The sequence below is a fragment of the Tenrec ecaudatus genome, chromosome 9 (genome assembly GCF_050624435.1).
Source record: "Tenrec ecaudatus isolate mTenEca1 chromosome 9, mTenEca1.hap1, whole genome shotgun sequence".
Classification (NCBI taxonomy): Eukaryota; Metazoa; Chordata; class Mammalia; order Afrosoricida; family Tenrecidae; genus Tenrec; species Tenrec ecaudatus.
In genome coordinates this window covers 123,272,904-123,292,421 of record NC_134538.1, presented here as the reverse complement: position 1 = coordinate 123,292,421, position 19,518 = coordinate 123,272,904, and the positions used below count along the sequence as shown (strand labels likewise).

At 41.6% G+C, this 19,518-nt stretch overlaps 1 protein-coding gene and 1 non-coding gene across 3 annotated transcripts in view; both read left to right on the top strand.

The window, feature by feature from the left end:
* Positions 1–19,518, top strand: part of ORC5 (origin recognition complex subunit 5) — a 79,932-nt gene that overhangs the window by 53,306 nt on the left and 7,108 nt on the right. For both annotated transcript variants that reach the window (XM_075558516.1, XM_075558515.1), the window contains one exon: positions 16,796–16,908. In XM_075558516.1, the coding sequence (XP_075414631.1) occupies positions 16,796–16,908 (113 nt within the window). The remainder of the gene's footprint in view (positions 1–16,795; positions 16,909–19,518) is intronic.
* LOC142457650 (small nucleolar RNA SNORA48) lies at positions 15,212–15,355 on the top strand. The gene has a single exon (XR_012786349.1). It is a non-coding gene; the product is annotated as a small nucleolar RNA SNORA48 (small nucleolar RNA).

Sequence of the window (19,518 nt, the reverse complement as noted above, 5' to 3'; positions counted from 1 at the left end):
TAGTTTTAGGGTTTTTTGGGTTTTTTTTTTAAACAAGTACTGAAAACCAGAATTTTCAATGTGATGCAAAGCATCTGTAAAAATGTGACTGGAAGCCTAGAGGTAAAGCCACTGACGTCTGGCACAGTTTAGGGGTGCTTTATTTTATGGTTTCAGCAAAAAGAGTAGTTACTTTCAAGAGAAGATCTACTCTCAGCTATGTACCATATATACTCATGTATAAGCTGAGTTTTTCAGCACATTTTTATTGTAATTTTTGTGGTAAAATTTGGTGCCTCGGCTGATATTCGGGTTGGCTTATACTCAGGTATATACAGTAATCCCTAAAAATATGAAAATTATTGGCAAAAGAATATCTTTTTATAGGTAACAATAACAAGTAGTAGGAGTAGTAATAGTCTTCTAACAAAGTTTTAAATTTATATATGTGATTAAAATGACATCCCTTGGAAACAATTTAAGTGTTCTAGGAAAGAACTTATTTTTTATTACTTTTATTTTTAATGTTTGTATATTTATCTTAACTTTTAGTTTATTCACCTATTAAAAAATATAATTTGCAGGTTTTTCTTCAATGAGTGATCTTTCATCTACAAATATATAAGAAGTAATACTTTGGGGAATTGTTTTCAGTGTTGACAACTATTTTCAAATTTAAAGAAATTGTGTTTTCTTCCATAAATTATGTACACAACTTTAAAATACTAAATGTTATGCCTAAGGTAATATACAATCTTATTTATGAAAAATTAATGTCATTGGGTCAGTATTTCCACATTAATTTTTAATACATCAAATGCTAATTTCATTAGCATCATTGCTGATTGTTACTTCGTTATCACTAGGATAGTTTTTTTTCTTTCAGAAATCCTTTTATTGGCTCTTATAGCAATCCATACATCAATTATATCAAGCACATTTATACATGTTGCCATCATTTTAAAAACATTTTCTTTCTACTTGAGCCCTTGGTATCAGCTCCCCTTTTTTACCTTCCTTCCCTACCCTCCCACCCTCATGAGCCCTTGATTATAAATTATTATTCTCATATCTTATACCGTCCGCTGTCTGCCTCTACCCATGTTTCTATTGTTCGTTCCCCTTGTGGTGGGGGAGAGGGGTATACATCGATCATTGCAATTGGTTCCCCCTTTCCCCCCCTTCTCCCCCTACCCTCATGGTATTGCTACTCCCAGTACTGTTCCTGAGAGGTTTATCTGTCCTGGATTCTGTGTGTGGAGGACCCTTATCTGTACCAGTGTGCATGCTCAGGTCTAGTCAGATTTGTAAAGTAGAACTGGGGTCATGATAGACGGGCCGGGGAGGGACACAATAAAGAAGTAGAGGAATACAACAGCTCATCATGGGGGTAGGAAGCCCCCTCTTTCTCCACAGAGCAGCTGGGGTCATGATTGGGGGGCATTAAAGAACTAGAGGAATGCTGTGTGTTTCTTCAGTGCTGTACTGCACCTTGCCTGAGTGTCCTTTCCTTGTGATCCTTCTGTGAGGGGATGTACCAGTTGTCTACATATGGGCTTTGGGTTTCCCCTCCAAACCCCCTCATTCACATAGATGTAATTGTTTTGGGTCTTCTGATACCTGATCCCATTGGCACCTTGTGATTACACAGGCTGGTGTGCTTCTTCCATATGGGCTTGGTTGCTTCTCTGCTAGGTGGCCACTTGTTTAACTTCAAGCCTTTAAAGACCCCAGACACTATCTTTTAATAGCTATGCACCATCAGCTTTCTTTACCACATTTGCTATGTACCCATTTTGCCTAGGACAGTACTTTTGACTATATTTACAAACTTCAAATACAGGATGCCTGGTAAAGTTTACCTGTATTTTATTAGCTATGCAAAGGCATTCAACAAATTACGGATAATGTTGAAAAGAAAGGGAGTTTCCGAACACTTAAGTTGTGTTCACTGGGAACTTGTATATTGAGTGGAACAAGAAGAAACTGTATCCTGACACATTATCTGAGAAGTTGGACTATATGAAGAACATGGCATTGAGATTGGAGAACAAGAAATTAGCCTTTCGTACATGGTCGAAACCTTGCTTCCTAAATATGAAGAGGACTCGAATCACTTACTTAGGAAGATCAGAGACTGTCTTTAGTATGAATTGTACCTTTACATAAAGAAAAGCAAAACCCTTAGAACTGGACCGATAGTAGCAGAGTGATAAAATACAAAAGGATCCCTTAGAACTGGACCGATAGTAGCAGAGTGATAAAATACGAAAGGATTCCTCAGAACTGAACCAATAGTAGCAGAGTGATAAAATACGAACGGGTTTGGACTTGTGGAGGATTCCCTTTGCTTGGGTCCGCAGTTGATGCGCATAGAAGCAGTAATCAGAGAGTCACACGGTGTATTTATTGTGTTGGGTAAATCTGCTGCATAAGTCCTTTAAAATGCTAACGAGAAAAGATGCCATTTTGAGAACTGAGGTGTGCCTGACCCAAGGCATGGCATTTTCACGCATGGTGTTCTCACGCATGTGAAAGCTAGACAGGAAATACGGAGCAGCTGAGAAAAATCGATGCAGGTAGATTGTGGTATTTGTGAGGAGTGCTGAGTGTACCATGGGTTGTCAGAGCAATGAGCAAAGCTGCCTAAAGAAATGCAGTTGTGATGTGCCTTGTATGGGAGGATGGGCACCAGACTACCTTACCTACTTCGTACATGTTAATCCAGAAGGGCCAATTCTTGGAAGAGGGCATTATCCTTGGTGAAAGAGAGTCCGTAGGAAAGACCCACATGAGATGGATGGACACGGTGGCTGCGAGGATCGGCTCAAGCCCAGCCACAATTGTGAAAACGGTGCAGGACTGGATAGTGTTTTGTTCTGTTACACATAGGGTCTCTCACCACAACAAAGATACTTCTTTATCCTTATTGGCACAATTCCACTCACAACTTCTCCACTCACGTCTGTTGTCCCTGTTCTACTGCGTTGCTGACCTCCAGCCTGGGCTTCCTACCTCCTTCGTTGCGGGATGCTGCCACCGTGGTCTTTGTACTGACGTGCTGCTTTCTTCCACAAACTGTTCCTTAGTCTGTCCGGACAGTTCTTCCTTTCCTAATTCCACAGCTCCTATTTGGAGTCCTGTTAGGAACGTAGGCTGTGGATTCAAATACAGGTTTCCTTTGAATCACTATTAATTAATTCAGTTGCTGGGACCAATTTACACAACCTTTCTAAGGCTGTTTCTTCACCTGAGAAAAGAGACTGTTATAAAAGTACTTAACTCATTCATGGAGGGCTAGACTCAGTTACAGTTTTGATCCCTAAGCCACTATCCATGGACACTGATTGCAATTTGTATTGCAGTTTCACCATCCCCCATAAGTTTTGTCCATATCCTGTGCTAGATCTGGAAGGAAGGGACCATTACTAGTCAGTCTGTGCTAGATCTGGAAGGAAGGGACCATTACTAGTCAGTCATTCTCAGGAAATATACAGGACTAAAACTTATGTACTGCCTAGGACAGTGCTTTTGACTATATTTACAAACTTCAAATATAAGATGCCTGGAAAAGTTTACCTGTATTTTATTAGCTATCAGTTGTTTAACATTGAGGGTGGGTGGAGTCTTTAGTCATAATAAAGGAGTCCTGGTGGCATGGGTGTTGGGCTCACAAAGCCTACACGTAGAGTCACAGAGTCAGCATCAACTTAATAGCAGTAGATTAGTTTGTTCTGGTTTTATAGTTGTAATACCATTTGGGAAAATATTTATTAACACTGAAAAATGAATTAATTTGGCCAAACACTTTACTATGTTAGGTATTCTTAAGTGCTTTATTTAGGATTTATTGTTACAACTTTAAAATACTTAAAAATAAATCTTTCTGTTGTGTATTCTTTTTCATTGGGAGTCATGGGTTCAGTCATTTGAAACATGAGCTAAATAAAGTGCTTGGCATATTTGTTTGAGGTGACTGAGTGAGGACTACTAATGTCAGTCCTCCTTTTGCAGTCTGTTTTCCCAACCAGGAAATGAAGCAGTGGTGCTCAGAGACCTCCAAAGGTTGGAGCCCTTATGGGCTGGCTCAGGATTTTATAAAAATTTTAGTTGATAAATTTTTTATGGATTTTATAGCCTAAAGACAAACCAACAAAACTTTCACCGTTTTTAAAAGGAGAGAACGAAAAATATATTTTGAAAAACTGTAGGAATTTAAAAAATAACAGCTGAGTTCTACCTGATGTGATAGATTGGTAACAAGTTGTGCCAGTGACAGGCTTGTGACAATGTGAGATCCTTATGGGTTCACAACATGAGTCACCAGCTAGTAAACCTCTTTGGGGCTAAACCCACAAGTCATAACCCATTTTAATGAAGAAGACACTGCCTGTAAAGGTGAAACTGAGCTACAGGGAGACAGACAGACCTAAGTGACAGGACAAGGGAGAGCAGAAACAGAAATAGTTTTATTAGGGGGAGCTCCAGGACAAGGTTCCATGACCTAGGCCAACAGGTCAGGGAAGTCATGCTCAGGAGCTGGGGGTGCTGTTTTTTAAATGGGTGGTGAGGAATGTATAGCAATTAGCATACGGGGTCTGGAATCTGAGAATTGCTTGTGGGCTCCTTGTGGCTTTCTTTGAACCCAGAGCCTCTTGTTTCACTGGTTATCTTATCTGGCGTCCTCTGCTACTGACCTTTAGGATATACAGGGAAGCATGTGCAGGGCCCTGACCTGCTTCAGCTTAGTCCAAACATTCTAGCCTTTTTAGTGATAAATCTGACTACTTTTAGTAATATGATCTGACTACTTCCTGCTGATATGGGGCAACAGGGGCAGGGCTATGGGCTGGAATGTTCTGAACCAGCATTGGCAGGTAGGGGGCTGTAAGGATGTAACAAGAGTTGGTTAGCATCAGATTGGATATGTCTTTCGTTCTTCTAGGAACTTAAAAGGACAAGGGGTTAAAAGTAACAGCAAGCAAATTATTACCAGGGGTCCTACCAGGGGTATAGCCCAGGACATAGTGGGGTTTGGGAACCAGGAGGTGGTTGCTGCATTGACCCAGCGGTGACTTGATTTACTTGGCCGTGGTTTTTATCACTTCAGCATTTTGCTCTACCACTCCCTACTCATTATTGTAGCAGCAACACTCTTCTAGAAACATACACATACCTTCTTTGTCCGCTGCTAACAGGTCTCCTGCACGATGATTCTGAAGGCTTACCTGTGATAGGGATGTAACCTGTCGCTGTAGGGAGGTGAGAGACTCCGAGGTGGTATACATGACTAGCTAGACTTGTTTATTAAAGTTTTGTGTTTGGAGCATGCTGTGCTCTAATGCTCTACTGGAAATTTTTGTTCCTGTCAGGGAGGAGGTAAAACTGAGGTTTACTAGGACAGGTAGGAATACAGGTATGCGTTGCCTTACTAGTCCTGATTTATTATGATAACAGCACTCTTGAGCTGTTACTGCAGGGAAGCTAGAGAGACTGGGATGGTTTCGGAATGCTGCTCTTCTCGACCTTTGGGTGGGGAGTAACTGTGCGGATTCATACTGACCATATAGGATGAGCTGAGGAACTACATATAGTAACTGGAAAACAAGGTCCTTCTGTGGGAAAATTTACACATTTAGTTATTTGCTCAGCCAAAGTCGGTGGTTCGAGGTCCTTTATGACCCAGCGTCTGTCTAGAGTAAACCCTGAGTGGTGGGGTGAGGCACAGGCTGGATAGACAATAGCAGAATGAGCTACTGGTGCCTTGGAGGAGAGAGAAGTTGGGCTGTATTTGCTTTAGAACTGTTTTAGGAGGGGCTGCAGGTAGAGTCAAACGAATGCTGACAAGTTGGGTTAAGGGGGATGGTGAAAAAGATGTAATAGAGGGTGAGAATGTGGGACAAGAGTATAGGCGTCAGGAACTACAGAGTATATGGGAATAACAGCTTTGTTAATGAGGGGCAGGTCCTGGACCAAGCAATAAGTACCGTTTGGTTTCTTACTGTTGCAGAGGGAGTGGGTAGGAATAATAAGGTTAGGAGATGAGATGGGTCAGTCAAGGTGCGAGGTAGTACCAATGAAGAACACAGCTTTCCCCCAGATCCTGGATGCTTTCTCCCCCCAACTACCATGATCCGAATTCTACCTTGCAGGGCTGGATAGGGCAGAGGTTGTACACTGGTGCGTATGGGGGCTGGAGGCACAGGGAATCCAGGGTAGATGATACCTTCAGGACCAGAGGTGTGGGGGGCAATGCTGGAGAGTGGAGGGTGAGTGGGTTGGAAAGGGGGAACTGATTACAAGGATACACATGTGACCTCCTCCCTGGGAGATGGACGGCAGAGAAGGGGGGAAGGGAGACTCTGGATAGGGCAAGATATGACAAAATAACAATGTATAAATTACCAGGGGCACATAAGGGAGGGGGGAGCAGGGAGCGAGGGGGGGAAAAAAAGAGGACCTGATGCAAAGGGCTTAAGTGAAGAGCGAATGATTGGGGCAGGGAATGTGCGGATGTGCTTTATACAATTGATGTATGTATATGTATGGATCGTGATAAGAGTTGTATGAGCCCCTAATAAAATGTAAAAAAAAGAATGATTAGGGCAAAGAATGTACAGATGTGCTCTATACAATTGATGTATGTATATGTATGGATTGTGATAAGAGTTGTATGAGCTCCTAATAAAATGTTTTTTAAAAAAAAGTTGTTAGAAAGGAGGCATTGCATGATGGGTTAACATCGGGAAGCAACGGGATCTATAGGGCCAGTTCTTCCAGGTCGAGTGAAAGAAGAGGGAGAGGCAAATGTACTGTGAGACCAAAAGTAAGGTGTCAGGAGGTTCCTAACTAATTAAAAATGTTTCTTCCCAAAAGAGGGACCAGGCACGCAGGGATTATAAGAAAGGAATGAGTAAAGGGCTAGTACACCTGGGGCAGGAAGGAGATTGAGGAAGGAATGCCTAGCTCTGAAAATGAGGGCAGGTCAGAAAAGATAGCTTCTGTGTAAGAAGGAAATTTACCCAATATCTTGAGCAATCCGCTAGGCTCAAGGGTGATAAGGGGGTCCAGTTAGGGTTTCTTCAGACTTCGGCCAATCCCAGCAGGGCCAACAGCAGATCAGAAATTGGAAGGACAGTCCCCCCACGTGGAGACACAAAGAGCCTGTCGCTTTTCCAAGGACAGTCGGACTTCCAGTGTCCGCTTTGACTTCGTGCTGGGAAGGGCTTGGTTGAGTTCTAGGCCTAGGGCACTTTTGTGACTAGTGCCCACTTGAAGCAGGTGCCAGGTGGTGGTCGTTGTTCCCATACACCCTTGCCCTGCACAGCCCTTCTGGGGCCTTGGGGGATCGCCGCCACAGGGCTGCTACTAAGGCTTGGGCCTGAAAATTTACCTTCTGCCAGAGCCAGGCATCACGTACTGACTCTGCCTGCTCCTCACGGCGGTTAAAAACCTTAAATGCCACATTCACTGAATCTCGGACCGGGGTTTGAAGGCCTTTTGGGTGAAAGCATTCGTTAAGCAGCTTAAAAGGCAGCTGGGTTCTCGTCAGGCTTTTGGGTGATCTTCTTACGTTTATTCAAATTGACTCCTAAATGGGGAAGGGCCTGCAGCCCAGCCAGGACACACTGAAGCATTATGTCATGACGGGCTCATCTTTCCTTGCCTGTGCTTGATTGCCAACTTGATAACTCTAACCAGGTTTTTGTCTAGGAACCGCCCAGGTCAGGGTTGGTCAAATGAACCTGTTTGGAGTGCTGATGAGCCGCGAGAAACATGCATTCCCTCTTATCTGTGGTCAGGGTAGAGGAAAAGATGACAAAAGTATCATGCCAGGACAGAGCATAAGCTTGACTTAAATATCGAAACACCTTAATATAGGTGGTGGGATCATTCAAAGGGAGCCTAAAATGCTTGTCGATCTGAGATAAATCAGTGAGAGAGAAGGGAACATGAACTAGACCGCTTTCTCAGTCCTGGTCACTCTCCGGAGCAAACAAAGGAGAAAAGGGGGTTTGCGATCACGTGTGCCTGCTAACCGGCAGGGTGAGTGCAGACGGGGTTCCTCCAGTGAGGCGGGTAGATCTGGAGAAGAGGACGTGGGGGCCACAGGTGTGGCCAGAATAGGGAGAGGGTGAGTAGGAGGGGAGACAGGATGTTCAAGCAGGTCTGAAAAGGTAGACATCAGAGGGGGTTCAGAAGCAGGAGGAGAAGAGGAATTTTCTTTCGCCAAGAGGACTTGGGAAGGGGAACAGGAAATACAGAGAAAAGGACGGGAGCGCAGGTCTGGATGTACAGAATCTCAGACTATTTGTGAGTTTACTGGCAGGCAATTAAAGTTGTTCCTTCCTGGAGCTTTCTGACCCCTCTGTCCTGCCAGTCTCAGGGCAGGCGACCACGGATTTGTCCCTAAATCCAGCTACCTTTTAGTAAGGTCAAACAGTAAGGATTTTCAAATTTGTATTTCTTAAGTGAATATTTATACCCTAATTTAATTGTTTTATGTGAAGATATTTTGTGTATTTCTTTGTATCCTGTCAGTATCACCAGTTGCTGTCAAATCAGTTTCAGTTCCAGGTGGCCCTGTGTGTGTCCATCCGTGTAGAACTACTCCATGGGGTTTTCATTAGCTGGTTTGGGGGAAGTTGGTCACCAGGCGTTTCTACCAAGATATCCCCTGGTGAAATCTGGAACCTCTAAACGTTCAGTTAACTACTGAATGTGCTAGCCATTGTACCACCCAGAGACAAATTACAGAAACAAAACATATAAGCTTTTTCTAAATTGGCCTCTGCCCCTTAGAATAGGAGCAATCAGCTTGCTTAGAAATTCCTTTTGAAAGGTAAAGCTTGAATTGGTAATAGGTCCTTTGTACAGTTTGATATGCTGGGTTTGTCCATGGACTCCGGTAGAGCAGAAAGTGCCTGTACTAGACTATTTGGCCCGCCCTATTGCCTGTAGACATGTGCCGTAGCTAATACAGCAGAAGTAAAAACACTGCAAAATATCTGAGGATATTCGTGAAATTCTACCTTAACTAGGTCATAGACAGTTGTGTGGTCTTTTTATTTCTCTGAAAATTTTGTGAAGAATAATTTGGCATACAATTTGAGTTAATGAATCTAATTAGCTATGTAAGGCTATTTGAATCACAGGAAAGTAGGAGTTATAAGAAATATTGTAAGGGAGTACCAGTGCCAGAATCAATGTTTCTGTCTACCTTAAGAGAAGGAAGTGCTGGAGAGAACTGCCTCTGGTAACAAAGGGAGATTAACGTGTGATTTTTACTAAACTATGTCCGCAGATGAGTCCCTTATAGAAAAATGGAAGAGTTGGAATTAATAACCATATTTTGCCATAGGAGATTATGTCAAATCTATCCTGTCTATCCTACCATTCATTAACATTTTAGGCCTACTTTCTCACAATTGATTTCTGCTTGTTACCAAACTGAGAAGGCTATAGAGTTTCGATACCTTGACTTTTAGCAGTACTACCCTCAAAGGCCCTGTTTCCCCTTCTTCCTGTGTTTCATCCTTTTATAGTAAAGGTCCCCATTCACTCGTAATAGATAGGCGCCCATAGCCTACAGTTTATCAATTTAAACCAATCTTTTCAAGTTCACTTTGTCTGATGTTAATAAACCTCACCATTTTTTTTAAGTTACTGTTTGCTTCCTGCGTCTCATTCTGTCCTTTAGAGCTTGTTGTATTGTTAGGTGCAGTCAAGTTGCTGTTCAGTGTAGCAGCCCCCATGTGACAAGGTAGAGTTGCACCTAGAGTCTCCAAGCTGAACGCTTTGGAAGGAGATGGCTGGGTCTCTCTCCCACAAAGCCTCTGGATGTGCCCCAGCTGCCAGCCACTAATGCTGGGCTACCGAGGCTGCTTTAACCTTCAGCCTTGCTGCATTCTTCTGTGGGTCATGTTACCTTAACTCTGGGCAGTCAGAATTTCCAATCTGCCCATTTTTAGCTGCTGCTTTTTTTAAAACTTTTCAGAATTATGATTTAGAAAATTTCCAAAGGGTGTTTCTTTTGCTGATTTTATTTTAACAAATGAATATTTGGCCTTTAAAGGGAACAATGTTAAGAGTGTAAAATCTTTTTAATGGTTTTATTGACATATAATTCACATATCCTACAGTTTAATACTCATATCAAGAATTATACAATCAGGTCTGTCTAAATAAGATAGGCTGGATGAACTATCTGGAGGAAAAACAAAGGGACCGACAGTTCTGGGGGGACTTGGGACAGGGGAAGGTAGGGGATAAGAAAGTGGTGTTAACAAACCCAGGGACAAGGGAACAACAAGGGATCCAAATTGGTGGTGAGGTGGGAGTGGCAGGCCTCGTTGGGAATGATCAAGGGTAAGGTAACGAAGAGGTATAGCTGTAACCCAGGTGGGGACGGAGTATGGTAGTGGGGCAGGAGGAAAGTCAAGGGAGATGGAGGACAGAGTTAGGCAAAGGCCATTTATAGAGGTCTAGACAAAGACATGTACATGCAAATATATGTATGAGGAAAGGGAAATAGATCTACGTGCCTATGTTATGGGTTTAGTATTAAGGTAGCGGAAGGACCTTGGGTCTCTACTCAAGCACTCCCTCAATGTATAAAAACTTTCTTCTATTAAATTGGCATTCTATGATGCTCATCCTCCCGACACAACTGCTGAAGCCAAAGCGGGTGAACAAGCAAATATGGTGAAGAAAGCTGATGGTGCCAGCTATCAAAAGAGATAGCGTCTGGGCTCTTAAAGGCTTGAAGATAAATAAGCGGCCATCTAGCTCAGAAGCAACATAGCCCACATGGAAGAACACACCAGCCTGTATGATCATGTGGTTCCGAAGGGATCAGTATCAGACATCAAAGAACAAAAAATCATATCATTGGGTGCACACCTCCATGATACGATCGCCGAGGACAAACGGGTGCATAAGCAAATGTGATGAAGAAAGCTGATGGTGCCCGGCTATCAAAAGAGATAGTGTCTGGGGTCTTAAAGGCTTGAAGGTGACCAAGCGGCCATCTAGCTCAGAAGCAACAAATCCCACATGGAAGAAGCACACCAGCCTGTGCGATCATGAGGTGTCGAAGGGATCAGGTATAAAACATCATCAGGAAAAAAAAAATCTTACCATAGTGAATGAAGGGGGGAGTGTAGAGTGGAGACCCAACACCCATTTGTCAGCCACTGGAGATCCCCTCACAGAGGGGTCTAGGGGAGGAGATGAGTCAGTCAGGCTGCGATGTAGCACCGATGAAGAATAGAGCTTTCCCCCAGTTCCTGGATGCTTCCTCCCCCCCAACTACCATGATCCGAATTCTACCTTGCAAGTCTGGATAGAGGAGAGGATATACACTGGTGCAGATAGGAGCTGGAGGCACAGGGAATCCAGGCCGGATGATACCTTCAGGACCAGGGGTGTGGGACGATACTGGGAGGGTAGAGGGTGAGTGGGTTGGAAAGAGGGAACCGATTACAAGGATCCACATGTGACCTCCTCCCTGGGGGATGGACAACAGAAAAGGGGGTGAAGGGAGACGCCGGATAAGGCAAGATATGACAAAATAATAATTTATAAATTATCAAGGGTTCAAAAGGGGGGAGGGAGGGGGAAAAAGAGGACTTGATGCAAAGGGCTTAAGTGGAGAACAAATGCTTTGAAAAATGATGAGGGCAAAGAATGTACAGATGTGCTTTATACAATTGATGTATGTATGGATTGTGATAAGAGTTGTATGAGCCCCTAATAAAATGTTTTTTAAAAAAAGAAAATGATGAGGGTGAAAAATGTACAGATGTGCTTTACACAATTGATGTATGTATGGATTGTGATAAGAGTTGTACGAGTCCCTAATAAAATGTTTAATTTATAAAAAAGAATTATACAATCATCACCACAATCAATTTTAGAACATTTTCTCCATTCGTATACTCATTGTCACTAGCTCCCTATTTCCTCCCAACTTCCCAAGACCCATAATCCAATTTCTGCCATTCTTCCAAGACCCATAATCCAATTTGTCTCTATAGATTTACCTTATCTTGGACTTCATATACAGAAAAACACTAAAAACAAAAAGGGGAAAATAGATTAAAAAAAACATCAAAGGAAAAGAAAGCAGAAAATATCAAAACTAGAACAAATTTTAAGTGGATCAAAAGAGAGATTCAGTGATAAGGTGTTCAATTTCAACCTAACTGCATCGACAGTAATCCAACCTCCTGTACGGTGGTTCTCAACCTTCCTAATGCCGCTACCCTTTATAGTACAGTTCCTCATGTTGTGGTGACACCCCAACCATAAAATTATTTTCGTTGCTACTTTGTCACTATAATTTTACTCCTGTTATGAATCAGGCCACCCATGTGAAAGGGTCATTCGACCCCCAAAGGGGTTGCAGCAGCCCACAGGTTGAGAACCACTGCTCTAGTACATTGTGCGTGACCGCAAGGCTGCTCGCATCCCTGGTCTATAGTCAGAGAGGTTTATGCAGAGGTTTCACCTACATGTATTTCCCCTTCCTTGCCTTCAGACAAGCAGCCAGCTAGATGAGACACCACATGAGACCATATGGAAGAAGCACCCCAGCCAGTGTGAACCAAGGATTGATTGTAAATAACAACCCAAATCTGAAGGAGGGAAAGGTCGCAAAGCTTAAATTGTGAACACATGGCTGTGGAAGCCCAAAATCCATTTGCAGGGTCCACTCATGGATTAAGCCACCAGTGAATCCCCTCTCCTCGTTGTTATCAGACAGAGAGCATTTTAAAGTCTGTTATACATACTTTTATTTCTGTTCTCAGTGGTTACTTTTAGAATTACAACATTCATACTTAATCAAGGTGTCATATATACATTCCTTTCAGACATCATACAGCCTTCAGAAAAACTTGACTTCCTTTTTTCCTTTCCCATATTATACCTTACTGACACTGTGTTCTCCAAACCTATTTGTAAGCACACAAGACATTACCAGGAAGCACGTGTTTAAATTTTACTCTAGTAAGTAAGGATTCGTGGGCACAGCTTTTGATTATTCTGAGTTTGGGAACGTGCTTATTTCTTCTTCAAACTTAAAATGATTTTTGGGAAGTGCAGAATTCTGGTTCCCAGCCCTTTTCAGTATATTTGAGAGATTCTTTATTATTGTATGGCTTCTTATAGGAAGTCAGCTTTCAGTGAATGTAGCACTCATTTGAAGGGATCTGATGTTCTCCTCTGGCTACTTTGAAGAGCTTCGCGTTCCCTCCGTGTTCTGCACATTTGGGAATGTGCTGTGTTGATGGGGTTCCCTCTGAGCACCTCGTGCGGGACCTTTGGCATTGACTTCATGGAATGATGCTTTGATCTCCTTTAATAACTGCTCGACCCCCATACAAAGAAGGCTTCTGCCTCGCTTTTTCTCTTCTAGAACCTTAATTAGAAGTGTAATTGATCTCACTGTGACTTTTATCCTTTTAAACCTTTCATAAATCTCCTTTTTTAACCTATTCCTGCATTCTAGATAAATTTCCTCAGAACAGTGTCCTAGTTCGCACTAATTTTTTCCCTCATCTAATGGTGCGTGCATATGAGAAGTCTTCAGAAACTTGATGGATGGAGAATGTGTATTATGGAAAAGCTACATACAGGTTGCGTTTTGGGTGGGAGGGGCAACAAAATCAGCTGGTCCTGACTTCTTATAGCCTGTCCACACTGGCTCGAATCTGAGGCAGTGAGAGGGTAAGACATCAGTTTGAAGAGTCCCCTAGCAGACAACAGGCATTCTGTTAAAATTGAAGCAAAACAAGTTTATAGTGAAACTTGGGTGAAAGAGTGACGAAATTACTGATTTACAAAAGTTTATCAGGACAGTACCCCAAAGAAATCATCGGTCCAAGTGGAAAGCTCATTTCAAAAAGGGGAAACGTTGGTGAAGGTGAAGTATACTGCCGCAGGCTAATCTTAATCAGTGTGTAAGGAAACAATCTTGTTTGTGCCCCAATTGAAGACAGTAGAAAAAATAGCCAATATCAAGAAACATCATTTGGTTCAGGCTGTACATCTCTAACTAAAAAGTTACAGTTAAGCTTTCCCCTGTGTGGCTGCCAAAGCTGTTGTCCCAGATCGTGAAATATACCCAGACCAGCTACAGATAGAACATTTTATGGAAGTTTTAAACATGAAAGAGCAAGAATTTGAAGAATTGTTAATAGGAGATAAAATATGGCTTTATCGGTGCTATCCTGTAGGCAAAGTACAAAGCAACGGCTGGCTACCAAGAGATGGAAGTGGTTTCGTCAAGGCAAATGCAGAATGGTCAGTACCGTAGGTCATGGCAGCATTTGGGGCCATGCTCAAGACATTTGCTGTTGACTTTCTGGAGACTAAAGAACAGTACGCACTGCTGTGAAGTCAGCATAGACTCGGAGTGGCCCTCCAGGACAGGGTGGAACAGCCCCCGGGGAGTTTCCAATGCTGTTCACTCTTTACAGTCGAAAGCCCTGTCTTCCTCATGATTTTGAACTGCAGATATTTCACACCCAGCTCAACTTGTAACCATTACTCAACCAGGGCCCCTCTCAAAGAGCAATTATATTTGTTTAGTATGAGAATGCTAGCCAAAGCTTTAACCAAAACATGCCGGAGAAGGCTTCAGTTAGAGCACCCTTCACCACCACTATGTTCCTGCTTGTTCTTCTTACGAGACAAAAGTTGATAAATGGATTCCGACACCAGAAAAAGGTGAAAACATTGCCAAAGAAGGAAAGAATCATAAAACAAGGAAACATTTCACTTCAACAAAATGTAGTGATTTTAAAGCTGTATGCACTTTATAACAGACCTTTGAAAATTTAAAACAAAATACAAAAGGACTCCTTATAGTGGGAAAATTTTAATCTGGTTTCAATTTGAGTAGATTAGATAGGTAACAAATAAGATTCAAACAACACATTTAAGAAGTTTGATATAACAAGCTTGTAAATAACAATGCACAACAGCTATAAGATACATACATGCGGGGGGAGCAGGGAAGGAGGGGGGAAAAGAGGACTTAATGCAAAGGGCTTAAGTGGAGAGCAAATGCTTTGAAAGTGATTAGGGCAAGGAATGTACAGATGTGCTTTACATAATTGATGTATGTATGGATTGTGATAAAAGTTGTATGAGTCCCTAATAAAATGTTTTTTAAAAAGATACATGCAACACGGAACATATATAAAAGTATTTTAAGACATAACCAATCCCCTGGCTATGGGCAAAGAGACCCCTGATTAGTGGTGGTGCTCTTATATCAGTCAGTGGCAAAACAGACTGGCAGCCCTTTGTTCATCCTAGCTTGATGCCTAGATCGTGACCAGAACTGTTTCATGCCTAGGGCACATTAAAAAAAAAGACATAACCAAATTTGTGATACCAAATTTCAAATCAAAGTCTTGCTTAGTCTTGTATATCTATCATCTGCCCCCTTTAATTTATTAATAAAGTAACGATAGCTGAGCGAATAGTGCATGGTAATGTTCCCTTAAAAATTATAATAGACAACTCATTCACTCTCTCAGTCTCTCCCTCACTAACTCACTCACTCTCTCACCCACTCTCTCACTCACTCTCTCATTTACCCACTCACTCACTCTCACTTACTCATTCACCCACTCTCACTCCCTCACTAACTCACCCACTCTCGTACTCACTCTCCCTCACTAACTCACTCATTCTCACTCACCCACTCTCTCTCTCACTCACTCACCCACCCACTCTCTCACTCACTCACTCTTTCACTCACTCATTCACTCACTCTCTCACTAAAAATAATAAATAAATAATTTAAGAATTTTATAATAGAATGAGAGCCATTATAGGTTAGTAAGGTAAGTGTGCTTTCAAGTTATAAATTCTTGCTAAATTAGCTCCTAGCTCTGGGATTTGGAGAAAGTTACTTAATATCTCTAAGGCTAATATATAAAATGAATACAATAATATCCACCTTGTTGAGTTAGGAACAGTCAGTGAGATGATGAGCATCGAGTACTTTATTTAAAGAACGCTACTGCTATTACTGTCTGTATCCGTGAAGTCTTTGGTGAATGTCTATAAACTAGTAGGACTGAGTGAGTGGTTTAAATTCTTGAGGCATCTGATTGGGTAAGTGTTGCAAATGGAATTCATACTGTTTTTCCATGGAGGAGGAACAGGTCTCCAACATGCCAAAGCTTCGTGCCATTCTTGCCCTCTTTTCCTGTTACCTGTAAGAGTTGAGAAAAGGAAATTAAGAGAAGAGGCTGAATGCTCACAGTTTTAGCTCTTGACTTGTCAGGAGGCGTTTTTGCTTTTGTCAATATTCATCCTTCTGGTGAGAATTCAGTTTTAAAGCAAGGCCAAACTTCAGGGTGAAGGTATACATTTCCTACATCTATCTAATCAGCTGCCAAAGACTGAAGAGCCCTAAATCCACGTGTAAGTGTTTTAATTCCCCCCAGGGAAAGCAGTAGGTCTGATTTCCTGAAGTCTTTAGATAGAAACTCCATGAAATAGTATTTGCTTTATTTGTATTTCTAAAGACCTCTAATGATGTGGCTGAGTCACTAATGAAGCCACGCTAACTGTAGTGGAGTCTTTAAGTGACTGTGTAGTTTGATTCACAAGGACTTAAACATACATACAAACTTGTACCTACACATTTCAAAGTGATCGGGGTGGGTTGTTTAGGGGTGTCTTTTGTCTAATCTTCACATGGCTTCAATTCGATATATATTTCAGAAATAAGGGCATCATGTAATCTCATTGAAACAGTTTTTCATAAAAACAAACGCTTTCTCGGTTTTAGATCACCTCTCTAGTGACTCTCCAGCTGTTAGCCCTCGTTGGCCATGACGATCAGCTTGATGGACCAAAATACAAATGCACCGTGTCTCTGGACTTCATCAGAGCCATTGCAAGGTGAGAGATGAGTAATTGTTAATGTGGGATGTCTCAAATTATGTAAATTACAGGCTAAATATAAAAATTAATTCCCAGTGTAATGTCATTTAAAGGAGAAAAGATTTTTTAAGTGCCAAGAGTAAAGAACCTCCACTGTAGAACGAACCCTCTGATTTACAAATGACACGGAATTGGGAAGAAAAGCTTACAAATGCACAGAATTGAGAAGAAAAGCTAATTGGGGGATGACGCAAGTCAAGATCCTCACAGATAGTAACAGAATAGGATCATGGGTCCTTGGGAACTGTGGGAATTTAGCAGCACCAGTAAACTGAAAAACAAACCAACGTATGGACTCAAACAAGTTGGGAGAGATCTCAGAGCTAAGTCCTAAGTGTTTTAACTATAAGTTCTTAAAATCCTAACGTAGATCGTACCCTCAAAGTCCCACTGGTAGACATACTATCCCTCGTTCAAGGCGAGGGAAATTACAGTTTTGTCGTATGTCCCCATAGGCAGCTCAGATCTGGGGTCCTATGTGCAAGGGGTGTTAGCAACTGGGTGCAAGATGGGAAGACACAGAAAGTGGTAGGACTAGGAAACGTGTCACGCTCATAGCTGGGGCGTTGGGGATGTGAGAGAATGCTGAGGAAGGACAAGTTATTTCCGGAATTGTCATGTGTAAAACGAATTAAGCTTATTCAGAGTTCTGTTTAGAAGTTTTACGGAGGAGAGAGAATGTTTATGAAAATGAGAGCTGTCCAAAGATGTAAGAAATTTCAACAAACCAAAAAAAAAATTTTAATTAATGAGGGTTTTATAGCACAGTCATAGAGTAGAGATTTATTGCAAAGGCATACCAATGATCCTCAAGTTGACCTGTAGATGTGATGGGAAGTTGTTTTGCCATGATTGCCACTGGTCCCTCTATTGCATTGTATTCCTTGTCTAACACTCTACCCTTCATTGTAATGGGATTCATTAGATCCATTTGTCTAATACATATAATATTACAAGGATAATGGTATAACACGTTGATGATTAAATTATAAAAGACTGTGACTTCAAAAAAATGTAAGAAACTTCCTAATGAAATGGTAGACCAGCGGTTCTCAAGCTTCCTAATGCCACAACCCTTTAATACAGTTCCTCATGTGGTGGTGACCCCCAACCATAAAATTATTTTCGTTGCTACTTTATAACTGTCATTTTGCTACTGTTATGAATCAGGCAACCCTGTGAAAGGGTTGTTCTACATCCAAAGGTGTCAGGACCCACAGGTTGAGAACTCTGTGGCAGACCATGCTCAAGCTGTGGCTATGGGAATGAACGTCCACATCTTATGCTTGCAGGTGGACAGTAATCTGTCAGGACTGTAGGTTGAACAAATAGGATTGATTTCCCAACCATCTGACTATGAAGATGCCACTTGAGCATTCTTTTCTTTGAAAATGAATCCATAAAGCTTCACCAGCAGAGTAGGGGGAAGGTGAGAAGAGGAAGGGGAACCAGTCGTCATTATCGATGCATAATCTCCACACACACCCCCAAGGGGCATGAACAACACAAATGTGGATGAAGGGAGACAGCGGTTGGTGTAAGATATGAAAACAATCATTTATCAAGGGGTCACGAGGGTAGAGTGGGGGTGGGGGTTAAATTTGATGCCAAGGGTTCAAGTAGAAAGTAAATGTTTAGAAAATGATGATGGCAACATATGTACAAATATGCTTGATACATTGATATATGGATTGTTATAAGAGCTGTAAGAAACCCCAATAAAAGAATTTTTTTAAATAAATGAAGTGAATCATGAAAGTATTCACATATTTTTCAAAACTCATGAAACATCCCTAAAAATGTTTCTTGACGTGGATGTAGAGTTATAGATCGTCTCTGATACATTTTCCACCTTGAGGCTCTCTAGTCCATGGGTTGGCAGCTATTCTTCCTCTCAAGTTTCTTCTGAATAACAAGTTCTGTTATCATTATGATGCAGGTAGTTGCCACACATTTGGGAAATACAAAGACGCAAAACATAAAATGAATATTATGAAATAGTCATCATGATAAAACCAGGCAACTGTGTACACAAAAGAAATTGGGCAGAAACTTTTTAAATGTTACATTCTCATCATTAAGCTGTACGCATTCTTTTCTAAATAATGATTCTAGAGCATTTATTTTTAAGCGTCTCCATTCAAAGGCATCACTTTGGAACAATGCGTATTTGTTTTAGGGATTTTGCCATTATTCTGAGTGCGTTGGGTTATGTTATATATAACGATTCTTTTATAGCTCAAGGGTTAGTGAATGTCTGATATTGTGATACAGTGAAACAAGTTGAATTTGGTGTTCGGTGATCCACAGCAGCGCAGTAATTATAAAACCTTGCCAGGGCGCATTTTGCTTTTATCATCTCAGGAGGGAGCAGGCACTGGAGATTAGTATCGAACTTCTTTTCTACTTACTTAACCTCTTAATCTTTTTCTCTCTCTTACAACAAACCTATGTACTGAAACATCTCCCATCTCCCACAATACTTCCTCATTGCTTTAAAACTAAAATCTGGTTCTTCCCCAGGGATGTTAATTCCTCTGGAGTTATCACACCCCAACCCTCAGGGCT